This window comes from Sminthopsis crassicaudata, chromosome 3 (assembly GCF_048593235.1).
Source record: "Sminthopsis crassicaudata isolate SCR6 chromosome 3, ASM4859323v1, whole genome shotgun sequence".
NCBI lineage: Eukaryota > Metazoa > Chordata > Mammalia > Dasyuromorphia > Dasyuridae > Sminthopsis > Sminthopsis crassicaudata.
In genome coordinates this window covers 49,301,216-49,316,592 of record NC_133619.1, presented here as the reverse complement: position 1 = coordinate 49,316,592, position 15,377 = coordinate 49,301,216, and the positions used below count along the sequence as shown (strand labels likewise).

Genomic DNA, 15,377 nt, shown 5'->3' with positions numbered 1-15,377 from the left:
AGAACCCTGGATGTAAGAGAATTGAGTAGGACAGAAAATTGAACTCTCTTGTACTGTAGATCTTATATCATTTGCCATCACTGAGTTCATTTTCTGTTGCTTTAAAGAAGAGACTTCAGAGAGATTTTCAGCAATTTGTTTAGACAATCAGAGCTTGCCTGTCAACTGTCAGGGGCTGTAGGACCTGTTGATGAAGAGGGGGGAGCCTATGGGGAATGGGCTATAGGCGAGTAATTTAGTTTTTGGCAGGCACCAGCTGCATTCTGATTACCATGCATCATTGGACTTGTATGCTTAAAATTCAAATTCTAAACAAGACAATGATCCCACAACAGACCTTAGAAGCGAGGCTCCTCCACCCCGGCTCTCACTTCTGGACTGGGTGGTGGCTAGATACAGTTAATACGAGACATTTTCCAGAGGAATTTCTTTCCTTATCTTTACTGAGAGATGAACCCTTCTGGTGTTGTGCATGACTTAATGAACATGGGCAGGGGCCTAATGTACCATAGGTGAGAAAGAGAAAGCAGATGCTGTTGCTCCCAGCACTTCTCCTGGGAGTGTTGGAAAGGGATGTTAAGGGGACTGACACACGTACCTGAAAACATCATCATGTGCTGGAAATTCCAGGGGATCTTCTGTTTCCGGCCCAAATTCAAGATGAAGGAGAGGGGATAGATGTTGCAGGCTCTTGCTATAAAAATTGCTAACTGTCAGGCAAATGCAAGAGAATGTTGAGGAAAACGTGGCAATGAGGACAAAATTATGACGCCAATTTTGCCAGGAGGTCATCCCACACACAAATCGGGGATAAATAGGGCAGGAATCATGAAACTGGCTTCAGAAATTCTGATTTTGACATGTTCCTGATTTCACTCCATAAATATCACAGGTTGCTGGATGGCTTTTGGACATAGCCTTGTCCCTCTCTCGCTTCAATCCCTCTCATTTCCTCATCCCATTTGTATCTCAGGCGACTGACATCTTCCGCCTTGCTATAAAATATGAAGCATGAGCCGCTCAACTGGAAACAGCATTACCTCCCCAAGCAGCACTTTAGGGAGACTCCATGTACTTCTAGTCATGATTACCATTTCATTTGCTGTCGGTTTATATTGTCTGTGTCTAGCAATCTTTTTTTTTCCTCCTTTTTTTTCTTTCATACATTTAATTTTTTTTCTTGGTCAGGTTGAGCTGTGCTTGTAATACTAATGCTGTTTTAATAGACATTCTTGAATTCTAAGCGTAGCAGTTAAAAAACCGACAAACACGTTCATTTTCTTATGAATTTGCCTCGTTACCACCTGCCTAGACTTTTCTAATAGCTCTCCCTTTGACTCTCTGCTCCCCCTCTATCCTTCATATTGCTGCTAGATTGAACTTGTTTATGGTTTTCTTTTTAATTTTTACACTTAAAGTTTTATCGATGTGCTGTGTTTGTACATTATCAACATTTACAGATTACTCTTCTGAGAGGACTCTTGTAACAAAATAAACCAGAGTGAAACTAAGAGGAAAAGAAGCATTTATATAGATCCTATGTATATGCCAGGTACTATGTAAATTTTATCTCATTTGATACTCACAATTCTGCAAAGTGAGTACAGTTATTATCCCTATTTTACAATTGAGGAAACTGAGGTAGATGGTGGTTAAATGACTTGTCCAGGTTCATAGTTATTAAGTGTCTGAAGCTGGATTTGAACTCAGGTCTTCTTGACTGCAGACGTAGGGCTCTCTGCAAATCTAGAGGCCTTTCCTAGTAGTAAAGGGACCTCACTGTTCTTATGTATCCACTTGGGTGCTGTCCAGGTTCATACAGAGAGTAACTAGAAGAGTTATACTCTAGACAAATTATTATTCACAGTCTTCTGCACTTTTCTACTTCTGTGTGTTTGTTTGTTCTCTCCCATATTCCCTATCACTAAAGGATCTTCTATCTGCCTTGTGTGTGTATATATAATATATAACATAATGTCATTTATAATAATTATTATATATAATAAATGTTTTATTTTTTCCTTTCATTGCTGGTTGCTTCTCAAACCTCCTTTCTCCTTTTTATAGCAAATCCCTGTTGCCTGTGGAGGTCCCCTAACAACTCTATATTGGACCCTTTTCTGTTTTCTCTCTACATTATTTCATTGGGTGGGCTCATCAGATTTCACGGGTTCAACTGTCATTGCTGTGTCACTAACTCTCAGTTACATCTATCCAGCCCTTGAGTCTTACATCATCAACATATTACTATGAACTGGATGGCATCTCAAATATAACATGCCTAAAACAGAACTCTCCATCTTTTGCCCCATCCCCAGCATTTAACACACCATCTTAGGCTTAATAATACTCCTATATCCAAGCTGTTGCCAAGGCCTGTTGATTTCACCCTTTTTATCAACTCCCAGGTATGTTCTCTTTTCTCTTCTAATATTGTTACCGTTATGATACGGTTCCTCATTATCTCATGCTTTGATTATTAAAATCTTTTACACCCCAACTAAAACCCTACCTTCTACATAATGTCTTCCCTAACCCCTCTTAATCACAGGGTTTTCCTTCTTTTAATGATTTCTTACTTATTTTATATATTTTTTATATATATTATATATTAATATATATTATATATATTGCTATAGTTTATATCTATATCTATATCTATTTCTATATCTATAGCTTGCTTTGTATATATTGTTTGCGTGCTGTCTCCTCTATAAACTTCTGGAAGGCAAGGACTGCCTTTTTCCTCTTTTTATATCCAGCATTTAACACAGTGCCTGACAAATAAAAAGGGCTTAATAAAAGTTAATTGAATAAATAAATTGATATTAGAGACACCCTGTTTAAACTTTTGAGGTTAGTTGAAAGCTTAATCATATTGATGGGCCAAGAAGTTTTCCCTTATATCCAATCTGATTCCACTTGTATATTAAATCTAGTTTTCCATGCCCCATGCTCAGGGAATATGAAGAAGAGTCGGGTACAATATTTAACTTTCTCTTCTATAAGGTACAAGTTACTGCCAAGTTTTTTGCCCTCTGCTTTAAGACCTAGTCTACTTTCCACTCTCTTACTCTGAACCATAAACCCCAACTAGGACCCAAGCTACCTACAAGCCTCTGATTTTTTCAGTCATGTCACAGAAATGACATTTCCACCCTAGATTTGAACTCGTACTTTAAATACTCATTAATTACTTGAATATTTATTTCTACTCAAGAATAAAACTGAGAAGCTTCTGGTTCCTACTGCTAAATATTCAGTGGGTTATATTTGAAAGCATTTTTAGAAAAGGATACAATTGCCCCAAGTATAAAAAGAGCATTAAATATGTGATTCTGGAACGTGAACAGCGCCAGACCCATATAGCAGAAGATGACATTCTCCGCCAAGAAGTTCATGAACTCAAACAGCTGAAATACAACAAACCAGAACCGTTAATCTGAATTCCAATGTGTAGTTCTTTCATTTTTACTGAAGTCTTCAAGGATGCTACATGGCCGTGGCAAATATCACCACCTTCTCAAAAGAGTCATTCCTGCTGGCAAGTCAAAATAATCATAGGCAAGGGATAATGGAGCTTAGAGACAAAGTAATAAAAATAAAGTGAGTGACATCTGACAGGGCACTTTCAGGTTTAGAATGCAGACCATTTCGTAGGATCCTCACAAGTATCCTGTTAGGTAGGTACAGGATGTAATGGTATCCCTACTTGATTAATTTTATTTAGTTTTCAGTTTCAAATTCTTTCTCTCTCCCTCTTCTCTGCAGCTATTAAGAAGGCAAGTAATTCAACAACAATGCTGTATGAGGATGTATTCTGATGGAAGTGGAAATCTTCAACATAAAGAAGATCCAACTCACTTCAAGTTGATCAATGATGGACAGAATCAGCTACACCCAGAAAAGGAACACTGGGAATTAAATGTAAACTGTTAGCACTACTGTCTTTCTACCCAGGTTACTTATACCTTTGGAATCCAATTCTTACCGTGCAATAAGAAACTTGGATTTACACACATATATTGTATCTAGGTTATACTGTAACACCTGTAAAATGTATGGGATTGCCTGTCATCTAGGGGAAGGAGTAGAAGGAGGGAGGGGAAAATTTGGAAAAATGAATATAAGGGATAATGTTATAAAAATTACTCATGCATATGTACTGTCAAAAAATTTATAAGTATAAAATTTAAAAAAAAGAAGGCAAGTAATACAAAACCTGTTATCAATAGGAAAGCACCCAAACAAATATTCCCATTAGCCATGTTGTTTCCATTCTCTAGATAAACAAATTCAGACCTGGAAAGACCCAATGACCTTCCCAGGCTTGAAAAACCAGAAATTGTTGCAGGCAAGATTTGAACCTTCGGATCTCCTAACTCCAGACCCCCTCCTCCTCATTTTATGATTTCAGAGTTATATAAGGAAATCTCTAAGCGAGGACTGAGCTAACTGGGATATACATTAGTTAAGTAGTCTGTCCTTGAAGACCCTAAATTCTTACAGATTCTAATTCAAGGGCTCACACCACATTTTTTTCCCCTTAGGCATCACTTAACTTGAAAGATGGACAAGTTGTAGTTTTCACTAAAAAACATGATAATGATCGATATATTTCAAATCCAAGAGAAAGAGACTCATTAAAATGACTGATGAGGGTACATTCATTAAATGCTCATAATTTCTAGCTGGTAAAATGTAAATGACTCATTCCAGGAATCTGTTAACCACTTTATGTGGCAAGAACACAATAGACAGATCAAAATTTACTTTGCTAAATGGGCTAATAAGGGGCTGTATTGAAAAAAGCTCCCAATAGCCATCTTGAGAACATTCTCTAAAACATTTAAGAAGAAAATGGAAATCATCTCCCCCATGTCAAATAAAGGAATTACAGGAGGTTGTCCAGAGGCCACAGTGAAGTATAGCATGAGAGTGGCCTTTATGCTCTGGACTTTGTGCTATAAGTTTGTGAAAACCCATCTTCATATATTAATTGTCACATTAGATAAGCATCTCTGTGGACATCCCTCCTGTGTATACTTTTAATCTGATGTATTTACAACTCAAAATATATTTGCAGCTATAATATCAATATCTACACATTGACCAGTGACCAAACCAAAGAAACCCAGACTATGTCCAAGACATCATCTAAAACCACTATTTTAGGAAATCTTTAATGCAAAAATATTATTGGTGCAATAGGGTCTTTCTGACAGTGGCAAAAATCACCAATGATCTTGAGATAATATTTGTGAAGCACTTACACAGTGCCTGGAACATAGGAAGCACTATATCAAGGCTTACTCTCTTCTCCTTTATCCTGAACTCATAGCCCTGGGCCATGAGAGCTAGGAAAATACACAGTAATACAAAGAAAATTTCTTAGGAGAAATAATAAGAGTATCAGGATATTCCAGTACAATCTTATGCAACCAACAAGCATTTACTAAATATGTATTACATGTAAGACATTGGGAACATTATGACAAAACAGAAAAAAATGTGCATGTATATCTGTATCATATATGTATATCTATATATAGCTATATCTATCTATCTATCTATCTATCTATCTATCTATCTATCTATCTATCTATCTATGTATATGTATATTCCTGGTCAGTAAGAAGTTTACATTTCATTGGGAGGATATAACACATAAATGTTTAGCATTCCAATGATTACTTCTCTGACTTATAGTCACACTCAAGGATTGGGTCTCCAGATGGTAGTTGCTACCTGATCCCTTGGTATAACCCTGTGGATTTGAGTGTCTAATGAGCTATCTTATGACCCTTCCCTCAGTGTGCTTCCCACTAACAATCACTTGATAGATCAATTAATTCTTAGAAGAGCAGTTGCAAAATATACCCCCAACAACAAAAAAACCCAAACCCAAACCCTAGACTCCATTTTTTCATATATTTACAAAGTATATTCATAGTAAGAATATTCAAAGTTAGAATAGAATGGAAGGCAGATGGGTGGGATCTTGGTAGAATAAATATATAACTTCTGGTGTTACAGGACCTGGAAGTCCTTTTTTTCTAATTATAGACCTCATCAAACTCCCCTCGAATACTGTGTTTTTGATGAGTGGCTCAACTGGATTGCCAAGGTCTGATCCTCTTATAACCTCACTCTTTATTCTGTGGTCAGAGGTCACATTCTTCAAGGCTACTTCTTTCTCTGGGTATAAGTCTTTATTTCTTTTCCTGTGTGGAGTGTGGTTTTTTCCCTGGATGGATGCAGTATTTCCCACTGGGTGAGTAACTCTGCTTTGAAACTACTTGGCAAAGATGTAGGGAGGGGATAAATCACTTCCTCACTCTTTGCAGAGGTCTCTTCCACAGGTAGCTCTCCACTTTGCAGCCTGTTATAATTTCCTGGACATTCCATAGGGATCTCAAATTCAACATATCATTAAGTTCTTAGAGTTCTCTTCATAGCAATCATAGTTAAGCCCCTGGTAGTAGATAAATATAAAGGTGTGTAAAATGAAGAGAAAAGGGTCTAGAATATCTTTGGGGGGACATGGATATGGATTCAATAAAAGGTCACTGAGAAAGGCCAATCAAATAGGCAAAAGGAGAACGAGGTGGGGCCAGTGTCACATAAGCTTCAGGAAGAAGCAGGTAGCCAGAAGAAGGAAGTATTCAACAATACTGAATGCTGCTGAGAGGTCAAAAAGAATGAAGACTGGGAAAAAGCTATTGGAATTATCAATTAGGAGATAATTATAACTTGGAGAAGTTTTTGTTGAGTAGCTGTTCAGAAGGAAATCAAGGGGAAATAGTGGAAGCAAGGTATATAGATGGCTTTTTCTGGGTCAATGGGAAAGCTTTTCATGTTCAATAAGTCACAAGTTATTTTTGTCTAGAAATGAAGCTTAAATTTGGAACTATGTCCAAAGGGTTATAAAACTATGCTTACTCTTTGATCCAGTAATATCACTGCCAGGTCTGTATCCCAGAGAGATCATGAAAAACGGACTAAGATCCACATATACAAAAATATTTATAGCAGCTCTTTTCTGTGGTGGCAAACAGTTGGAAATCGAGGGGGTGTCCATCTATTGGGGAATAGCTGAACAAGTTGTGGTATATGAATATAATAAAATATTATTGTTTTATAGGAAATAATGAGCAGTTGGATTTCAGGAAAATCTGGAAAATCTTACATGAACTGATGCTAAGTGAAGAGAGGAAAACCAGGAGAAAATTATACAAATTAATGTAAAGTAACAGCAACATTATAAGATGATCACCTATAGTAGACTTAGCTCTTCTCCGCAATACAATAATTCCAGATGACTCCAAAGGACTTATGATAGGAAATAGCATCCACATCCAGAGAAAAAATTATGGAGTCTGAATACATATTGAAGTATATTATTTTCATTTTTTCTTTTTTGTGCTTTTTTCCCTTTTGTTCTGTCTTTTTTCATAACACAACTAATGTAGAAACATGCTTTACATGATTATAGATGTATGGTTTATATCAGATTGCTTGTTGCCTTGGGGAGGGGTGAAGGAAGGGAGGGAAATTTGGGGCTCAAAATCTTACAAAGATGAATGTTGAAAACTATATATGTAATTGAAACAAATAAAATACTATTAAGCAAAAAAATAAATAAAATGGGGCTTACTTTTCTTCAGTCACTTTTCAGTCATATCTGAGTCTCTGTGACCCCATTTGGGGTTTTCTTGCCAGAGGTACTGGTGCACAGTTTGCCATTTCCTTCTCCCGCTCATTTTATAAATGAGGAAACTGAAGCAAATGGGCTTAAGTGACTTGCCCAGGATCATAAAGCTATTAAGTTTCTGGGGCAGATTTGAATTCAAGTATTCCTTAATCCAGGTCTACATCACCTAAATGGCTATTTCTGGGTCAGTGGAAAAGCTTTTCATCTTCAGTTAGTCATACATTATTTTTGTCTTTTAAAATTGAGCTTACTAGCTTTTAATTTTTAATGCACAGACATCAGGGCTAAGCTTTTAGCTACTTGCCTCAAATAATAATGGCTTTGTTGTTCAGTCAGTTTTTCAGTCATGACCTCATTTGGGATTTTCTTAGCAAAGATACTGTAATAATTTGCCATTTCCTTCTTCAGATCATTTTACAGATGAAGAAACTGAGGCAAACATTTAAGTGATTTGCCCATGGTCACACATCTGGTAAGTGTTTGAAACTGGATTTGAACTCAGGAAGAGAAGTCCAGATCTGGCAATCTATCCACTGCACCATATGACTGTATCAATAACAGCTTCCATTTATATAATCCTTTGTAAGTATGATTTTACTTGACCCTCAACCCCAATCCCTGTGAAGCTGCAATTGCAGATATTATTATTCCCATTTCACATATGAGGAAATTAAGGCTCAAAGAACATAGGGAGCTTTATATAGATATCGAAGAATGGGAACCTGAATCCACATCCTCTAATAGTCTTCCCAGCACAATTCAGCTTTTCTATGTTCCTTATTTATTGGTTGAGATTATTTATGGACTGTAAAAACAATACCTTTTAAAGAATACTTTCTGCTTTTATTTATTTATATCTCTTAGCATTTTTATATTTGCATCACTTTTCCACTTATAAGAGGAGAACAGATATATAATTATGGGGAACACCAGGGTTTCCACCCCATGTGGAGTTGCTGCAAAACTAATCTACAGTTGCCATTTTCAGGGGCCATGAATTCTATTCCATTCAATTGTTTAAGAGGATACTCTGTCACTTGTCCTGTCCAGTGCCTCATTGAAGGGTATATAGAAGTGACTGAATTTTTAGATACTATGTCAGTGTCCTACCTAGCAGGAATTGCTTTGAGAATGAGCCCACCTGGTGAGGTTCCTTTATCTAAGACCCAACTAAGGGCTGTGGGAAGAAGTTTGTCAGAGAATTGGTTACTAAGGAAATGACTTTTGTAAAGTTACAACATATTGAAACTAAGGCATACAAACTGCACCCTTGGAGGGAGGACCCATATTGTTAAAATCTAGGATCACTGAAATAAATACATCAAAGGTGTTTTAGGTACCTGAACAACTCAACAAGCATTTATTAAGCTCTTATGATGAGCCAAGTATTATGCTGAGCCATAGAAATTCAAATTCAGAGGTCTTATTTTAGTTTGACCATTTGGAAGCTGGACTTGATTTACTAATTCTCTTTATTGAAATAGTTTAATGGGGTTATCCACAGCCATGAATGATACAGTTAAAACCAACTTGTTCATAAAAATTCAATTTTTTGGTCCCTTAAAGAAAAAAAGTAACTTGTAGAGGCCATAATTTAGGGTGGGACACTGGGGACTTTCACTACTGTTGGAGAAATACAGATATACCTCTTGGGCTATATATTTTCTTCCTTGGGTAATCACATTCCCAGCAACTACAAACTTGGCCTCCAACTCATTCTGGCTCACTTCCTTTCCTTTCTCCTATCTCAGTTTCCCTTCCAAATTTAGCTTATCTCCTTTTTTCTTCTTGTCGCAGGCACAAAAATTCCTAATTGTGCTGTTATAGGCAACATCATCATAGCTAGAGTAAGAAAAACTTTCAACAGTTTTCTCTCTAGGGTCCTATTATGGTAGTTTGTTTTCTATATTTTCTTCAGTTTTTATTTCAGGCAGTAATCTAACATTTGTAAAGAAAACAATGAACCTGTTTTTGATGCTTAAGCTATTTTTTAGAAATTGGATAGTTGCTAGTCTTTTTTCACTTTTTTCTTTTTCAGGGTATTATTCTCAGTAATGTGGCAGGACATCCTTGCCTTGCTGTGTCTAATTATACACATTCAACATGGTGCTACTCGGGATGAACAGATTTCAAAATAATTTGGCATTAGAAGCCCTTAATGAGAATCTGTGGCCTCGTTCAATTTTGTTCCACATTCACAAATCTCCATGGAATAAGTTCTTAAAAGAAGGCTGAGAAAATAAACCATAAAAGCTTAGCTATACACTTTATGTTTACATTGAACAGCTCTATCCTTTGGGTCAAATGCATGGAGCCTGGCAATACCAGGAACTCAAGGAATATATGCTGATTGAGTGATAATTCATTAACAAAGAAAAATAGCACAATGCATCCAACTGGTCAATTCAAGGAAAGCAGTAGTTGGTGACTAATGGACTCAATTCTGCTCAGTGGACAGCAAACCCCTTTCTTACTCCTCCTTTCCATATGTTAAAAAAACTGATTCTTAGAAAAAATGTTTTGATGAAATATTTCATTGATTGGCATTTCATTCATTTGGACTTCATGAATTAATCATTTATGATCTTTAAAACTGTCAAGACTAAGGCTAAAGTTTATTGTGGCTTAGCCAAACCTTTTTCTCATAGAAAAAAAAGTTAATAGTATAAATAAGGCTGTAGAGGGGAATCATTAAAATACTTTAAAATGTTTTCAAGAACTTTAGAAATAATCCTTTTCATATAAACAATTGCTATGCTAATTTAATGTCTACAGATATTTGTTAAAATAAAATTGCCTCATCAGGTACTTCCTAAACAGATGAAATCACCTGGGATTTCCTGGGTGAGGGGAGGCAGTGTGGAAACTGCCTCCACAATGCCCTGATGTCTTCCTCTTAGACACTAAATTTGATAAAATGCATCAAAAAGAAAGAATCCCTTATTTCCTAGCATTCCCTTTTGAGAGCTTCTATTAGCTTCTTTTTATTTCATGTTTTATAATTTTCTTCAAGAACTTCATTGTGATTCTTTTTCTCTAGGTTGCTGAACTACCTACTAAAAGCAAAATAAAAATTGAATGCAAAAAAGAAAATTCTAAGAAAAATTAAACAAGACATCTTATTGTCACTACATTGTTCAAGCTTAAAATCTTTAGGAAAGCGAGGTTCCCTGCCCCATAGGTGGGCATTTTCTTTAACAAGTCTCTCAGCTTCTGTGATGTTTTACACATTATACCACAGCTCACACATCCATAGATAGCTCTCACACACAAGTTTCAATTCCATGAACGTCAGTCAGTCAACAAGCATTTATTAAGCATTTAGACCAGGCATTGTTCATCCATTTTAACAGGGTAGACAATATGCAAACAACTACACAAGTACAAGATAGTACAGTGTGAATGGGGGTACTCCCAAAGGGAAGGTAATGATAGCGTGGGGAGCAGTTGTGGAGAGAAACCAGAAAGGCCTCTTGTAGAAGGTAGACTTTCAGTTGAGTCTTTAAAGAAGCCTGGGAAGAAGCTAAAAGGTGACGAGGAAGTAGAATATTCTCGATATGGAGTTAGTCAGTGAAAAGGCACAGATGGTCTTATTTGCTAGGAAATTGAGCTGAGTACCTATTCTGGAAACCCTTATTTTTGGTCACCATCCCTAGCAGCTCTTCTGTCTGCCTGACTATAGCCCATTCCAACCAAAGGAGATGTCTCTACTGGCTCTTTCACAGATAATTCAAATGAAAAGTCTAGGACCAAATTAGTCTATTACCATCTGTCTCCTTGATATTTCCCTTACTCTTTGAGCAGAAATTCCTACCTTTTGCTTCCTTAATCCTCATATTTTAGAGTTAGATCTTGTTCAAATAAAAGTGCCTTTACCTTGCTATCTCACCTTTTACTCTCATCCAGAAATCAGTCTTGGCTTTGCCTGATGGAATCATTTTCTTCCTTTGCCCCTTTGTCAATCCTTTGGAATTACTGCTCTCTCCTAAACAAATACCTCTCCGTATTAGATCACGCCTGCAAAGATTTTTTTTCCATTTAATCACAGTCCTTGCTTCATTCTCATGGCCAATTGAAGGAAATGAGGAAATTAGGATAGCAAGTGGTTAACTACAGGAATTGAGTGAATCACACTGACTCAATCTTATGACTCAATTCTAGAGCTAGCTTAGTTCCCTTTTTATTAAATTATGAATATAGTCTAATTTTTTTCTTGTGAGAAAACTTTATTCACTTGTAGAAATTGGGAGAAAACCTTATTCTATTGTTTGACCCTAACCCTGCATGGCTGGAAAGTTGGATTACATCCACCTGCTCTTTGGAGATCTTTAATGAGGAAGCAATGTTATGCTGATCAGTAACCCAATCAGACCTAAAGATTGTTTGCACAGAATTTTAGCATAATTATATATTTCAAATAATCCATATGTCTGTCTCCCTTTGTATTTGGGCTTATTAATAACATATATAATACATTTATTTAAATATATTGATATGTATATTATATAACATATATAAATATATTTTTCTCCATCTATCATCTATCTGATAATTATTTATTCATATCATGCCATCCTCATCTATGTACAATGTTGCATTACTATATCCCCAAGTATCAAAGTATATATTAGTTGAATTTGAAGAGTCTTATTGATTGAGTTCTCTGTAGAATTTCTGTTTCTTCAAACTCTGTAACACATGTTGATACATAAGCTACAATGACTTTCCTGGTGGTCTTACTGGAGATATTTATCATGAACATCAAACATTCTGTGAAATAATGCCTCCCATTACCTTTGCATGCACAGTCACATCAGTCTGCCAACTGCCTCCCTTATTTAGAAAAGAACCACCCTTCCTTTTAACTGAGGCGTCTTTCTGTCTTTTGGTTTTGTTTACAGTGAGACTATCCTTGTTGATAGTATTCAGTTCCTTCAGTGGTATATGCATGTGATGCTCACTGGATAGGGATTACTCACTGAGAGGACCAAGAGCAACATAAATGTTTTATAGATGGTCCAAACTGAGAATCCCAGCATTCTCTTAGCCTGTTCTACCAGGGACCAACCCTACTTAAAAACAGGAGGCCAGAAAGGTCTGTGGTCTTTTTGTTTCCTTTTTTTGTGGCCAATCTTCTGTAATGAGTTTCCGAGAGGTCATAAAGTATAATCTTTTATTTTATAGAGAAATAGATGCTGCAAAGACTTGTAGCTAGGTGGTTTGGGGATAAAGTATTGGACTTGGAGTCAGGAAGATTAATATTGTCGTCATCATCATCCTCATCATCATCATGATTGTTGTCATCCTCATCATTCAGGGTCATACAGTCCAATTAGCAAGGATTTATTAAGTGTTTACTAAGCATCATGCACTATGCTAGGTGCTGGAAATATAAGCACGAGTAAGAAGGATGGTTCTTAAAAGGCAACCCATAAAACAGAGTTAAAGAGCAGAGACAAGGGCATCCTGCCTGATAGAGAAAGTCTGGAGTGCAGCCTGGAGAAGAATGAGACAAAGACTGATGTGAACTTCTGGATAAGCAGCTGAGGCTGGGAAGTGATGCAATGAAAAAAGTGCTGGGCTTAGAATCAGGAAGACAACTTCCAGAACTCAAATCTGGCCTGTATGCCTTGGTTTCCTCGTCTGTAAAATGAGCTGGAGAAGGAAATGGCTAAAGACTCCAGTATCTGCCAAGAATACCCCAAATGGGATCACAAAGAGTCAGACATGACTGAAAAACAAATGAAGAAAAGTAAGCTCCATGACTGAAAAATGACTGAATAACAACAGAGGAAGTTTGGGTTGCTATCTAGAGACAACAGGGAGTATTTTAGATATCTAAGGTGAGAGTCATATCTAGGTCTTCCTCACTCTAGCACTCTATTTACTACATGACCATGTTTCTTTGACCATAGCTTAAGTGGTCTTCAAAACCGAACCAGTTTCTAGGACTATGTTCAGTTTTTCTGGCCTGATAGAATTTACTTCGACTAGTACTATTGGTCAATCTCTCAGATTCAATTTCTTTTTTGCAATAGGAGAAGGAAAGGAGGGAATAAAATATGTATTCATTGACTATCTATCATGTGCTAAGTACTTTATAGGTATAGTAACATTTACCTATCAGAACTATCTTAATAATAAAATGAAATGTCTAAAGTGCTTCACAAACCTTAAAGGACTATGGAACTACTTCTTGTTATTATTGTTGTTACTATTTTTAATGGGATTATGCCCTTGATCTCCATTTCTCCACATATGAAATATCATTGACCAAAGGAAGATGAGAAAAAGGAACCAGAAAGGTAAATTCCCTTGTGCATGGCACCATGATCATGGTTGTGTGGTTCCTTTATTATTGGTCTGGAAAAGTAGGAGGGGTATATATGATACTGCTATTATCTAAGTTGAATGCTTGATCTCTGCCCTCATTGTCAGGTCCAGAGCTCTACAGATAGAATTGGTAATTAATTGGTAATTAAAATTGGTAAGGACCTTAGAGATCTTGCATTATGAGTAGTAGAGTATGTCAGTGTTGCCCAGGGCTGTTTCCTTAAACTTCCCTAACAAGGAATGGCTGAGTATACCCCTCCTTGTTTGAAACTTTATTTTATATTCTCCAAAATTAAGCATTCCAAAAGCACAACCCATAAAGCAAGCACACAATAAAAACACATTTGGGGAAGATGAATAGCTATCATTAAGTAAGCTGAGCTAATATATAGAAAACAAATGTAGTTAGAGTTACAAAGACCTGGGCTTCATTAAACCGAATAAACACTGTGTCCAGATAGTCTTGAAATCCTTCTGCTTATTATTTCACGAGAATATTATTTTCTATGAATTTTGCTTAGTTCCTCCAGCCAGTAAACACTACTGCAGTGTTCTTATTTCTGGAATTTTTCCATTCCTGATGCATAAGTTATTCAGCTGATAAAATAAATTTCAGTACCCATTTGTTATAAGGTATTCATGTTAACTAATATATTCATGAGTATCAATTATATTTTTGTTAACTTCCCAGGACCAGGGAATTTACCAAAATATTGTTCTTAATAGCCTTTGCTCATCTCCTCTACTTCACACCAAAACTGGCCAACTCAAATTAGGCCTTCACCAGGTGAACTTTAAATAACCAATTGAGATTAACTCACTCTCTGTCTCTTTCTTTCTCTTCTCTCTTTGTCTCTCTGTCTCTATCTCTGTCTCTGTCTTTCTCTCTCTGTGAGTGTCTCTGTCTTTTTGTCTCTTTCTCTCTCTTCCATCTCCCCTTTCCATTTTTGTCTGTCTGTCTCTCTAGCACACAGAAATAATTCAATTAAATTCAATCTAATCTAATCTAACCATCATTTATTGTATACCTACTATGTACTAAGAACTATACTAGATGCTAGGAATGAAAAGACAATAATTAAAACAGTCCCTGCCTTTATAAAACTTATATTGTACTCTGTGTAGGGTGAATTTTTCTTGTAACATTTTCATTAATTTCTTTTATTAAACTTCTACTGTGTGTCAGGTGCTAGTGTTACAAATAGAAAAGGAAACTTCCTTCACTCAACAAGTTTATATTCTTTTGGAGTAGATAAACATGCTAATACATACATATATATTATATAGAAAACCATAACTCATAACCCAGGTGTATTCATAGACACCCACA

At 36.3% G+C, this 15,377-nt stretch overlaps 1 protein-coding gene across 1 annotated transcript in view; it reads right to left on the bottom strand.

Moving 5' to 3' along the window:
* SLC9A9 (solute carrier family 9 member A9) overlaps positions 1 to 15,377 on the bottom strand; it is a 707,151-nt gene that overhangs the window by 271,432 nt on the left and 420,342 nt on the right. Inside the window, exons 10-11 of the mRNA XM_074298418.1 lie at positions 3,300 to 3,413; positions 599 to 710 (exon numbers count right to left, since the gene is read on the bottom strand). Coding sequence (XP_074154519.1) covers positions 599 to 710; positions 3,300 to 3,413 — 226 coding nt within the window. The remainder of the gene's footprint in view (positions 1 to 598; positions 711 to 3,299; positions 3,414 to 15,377) is intronic.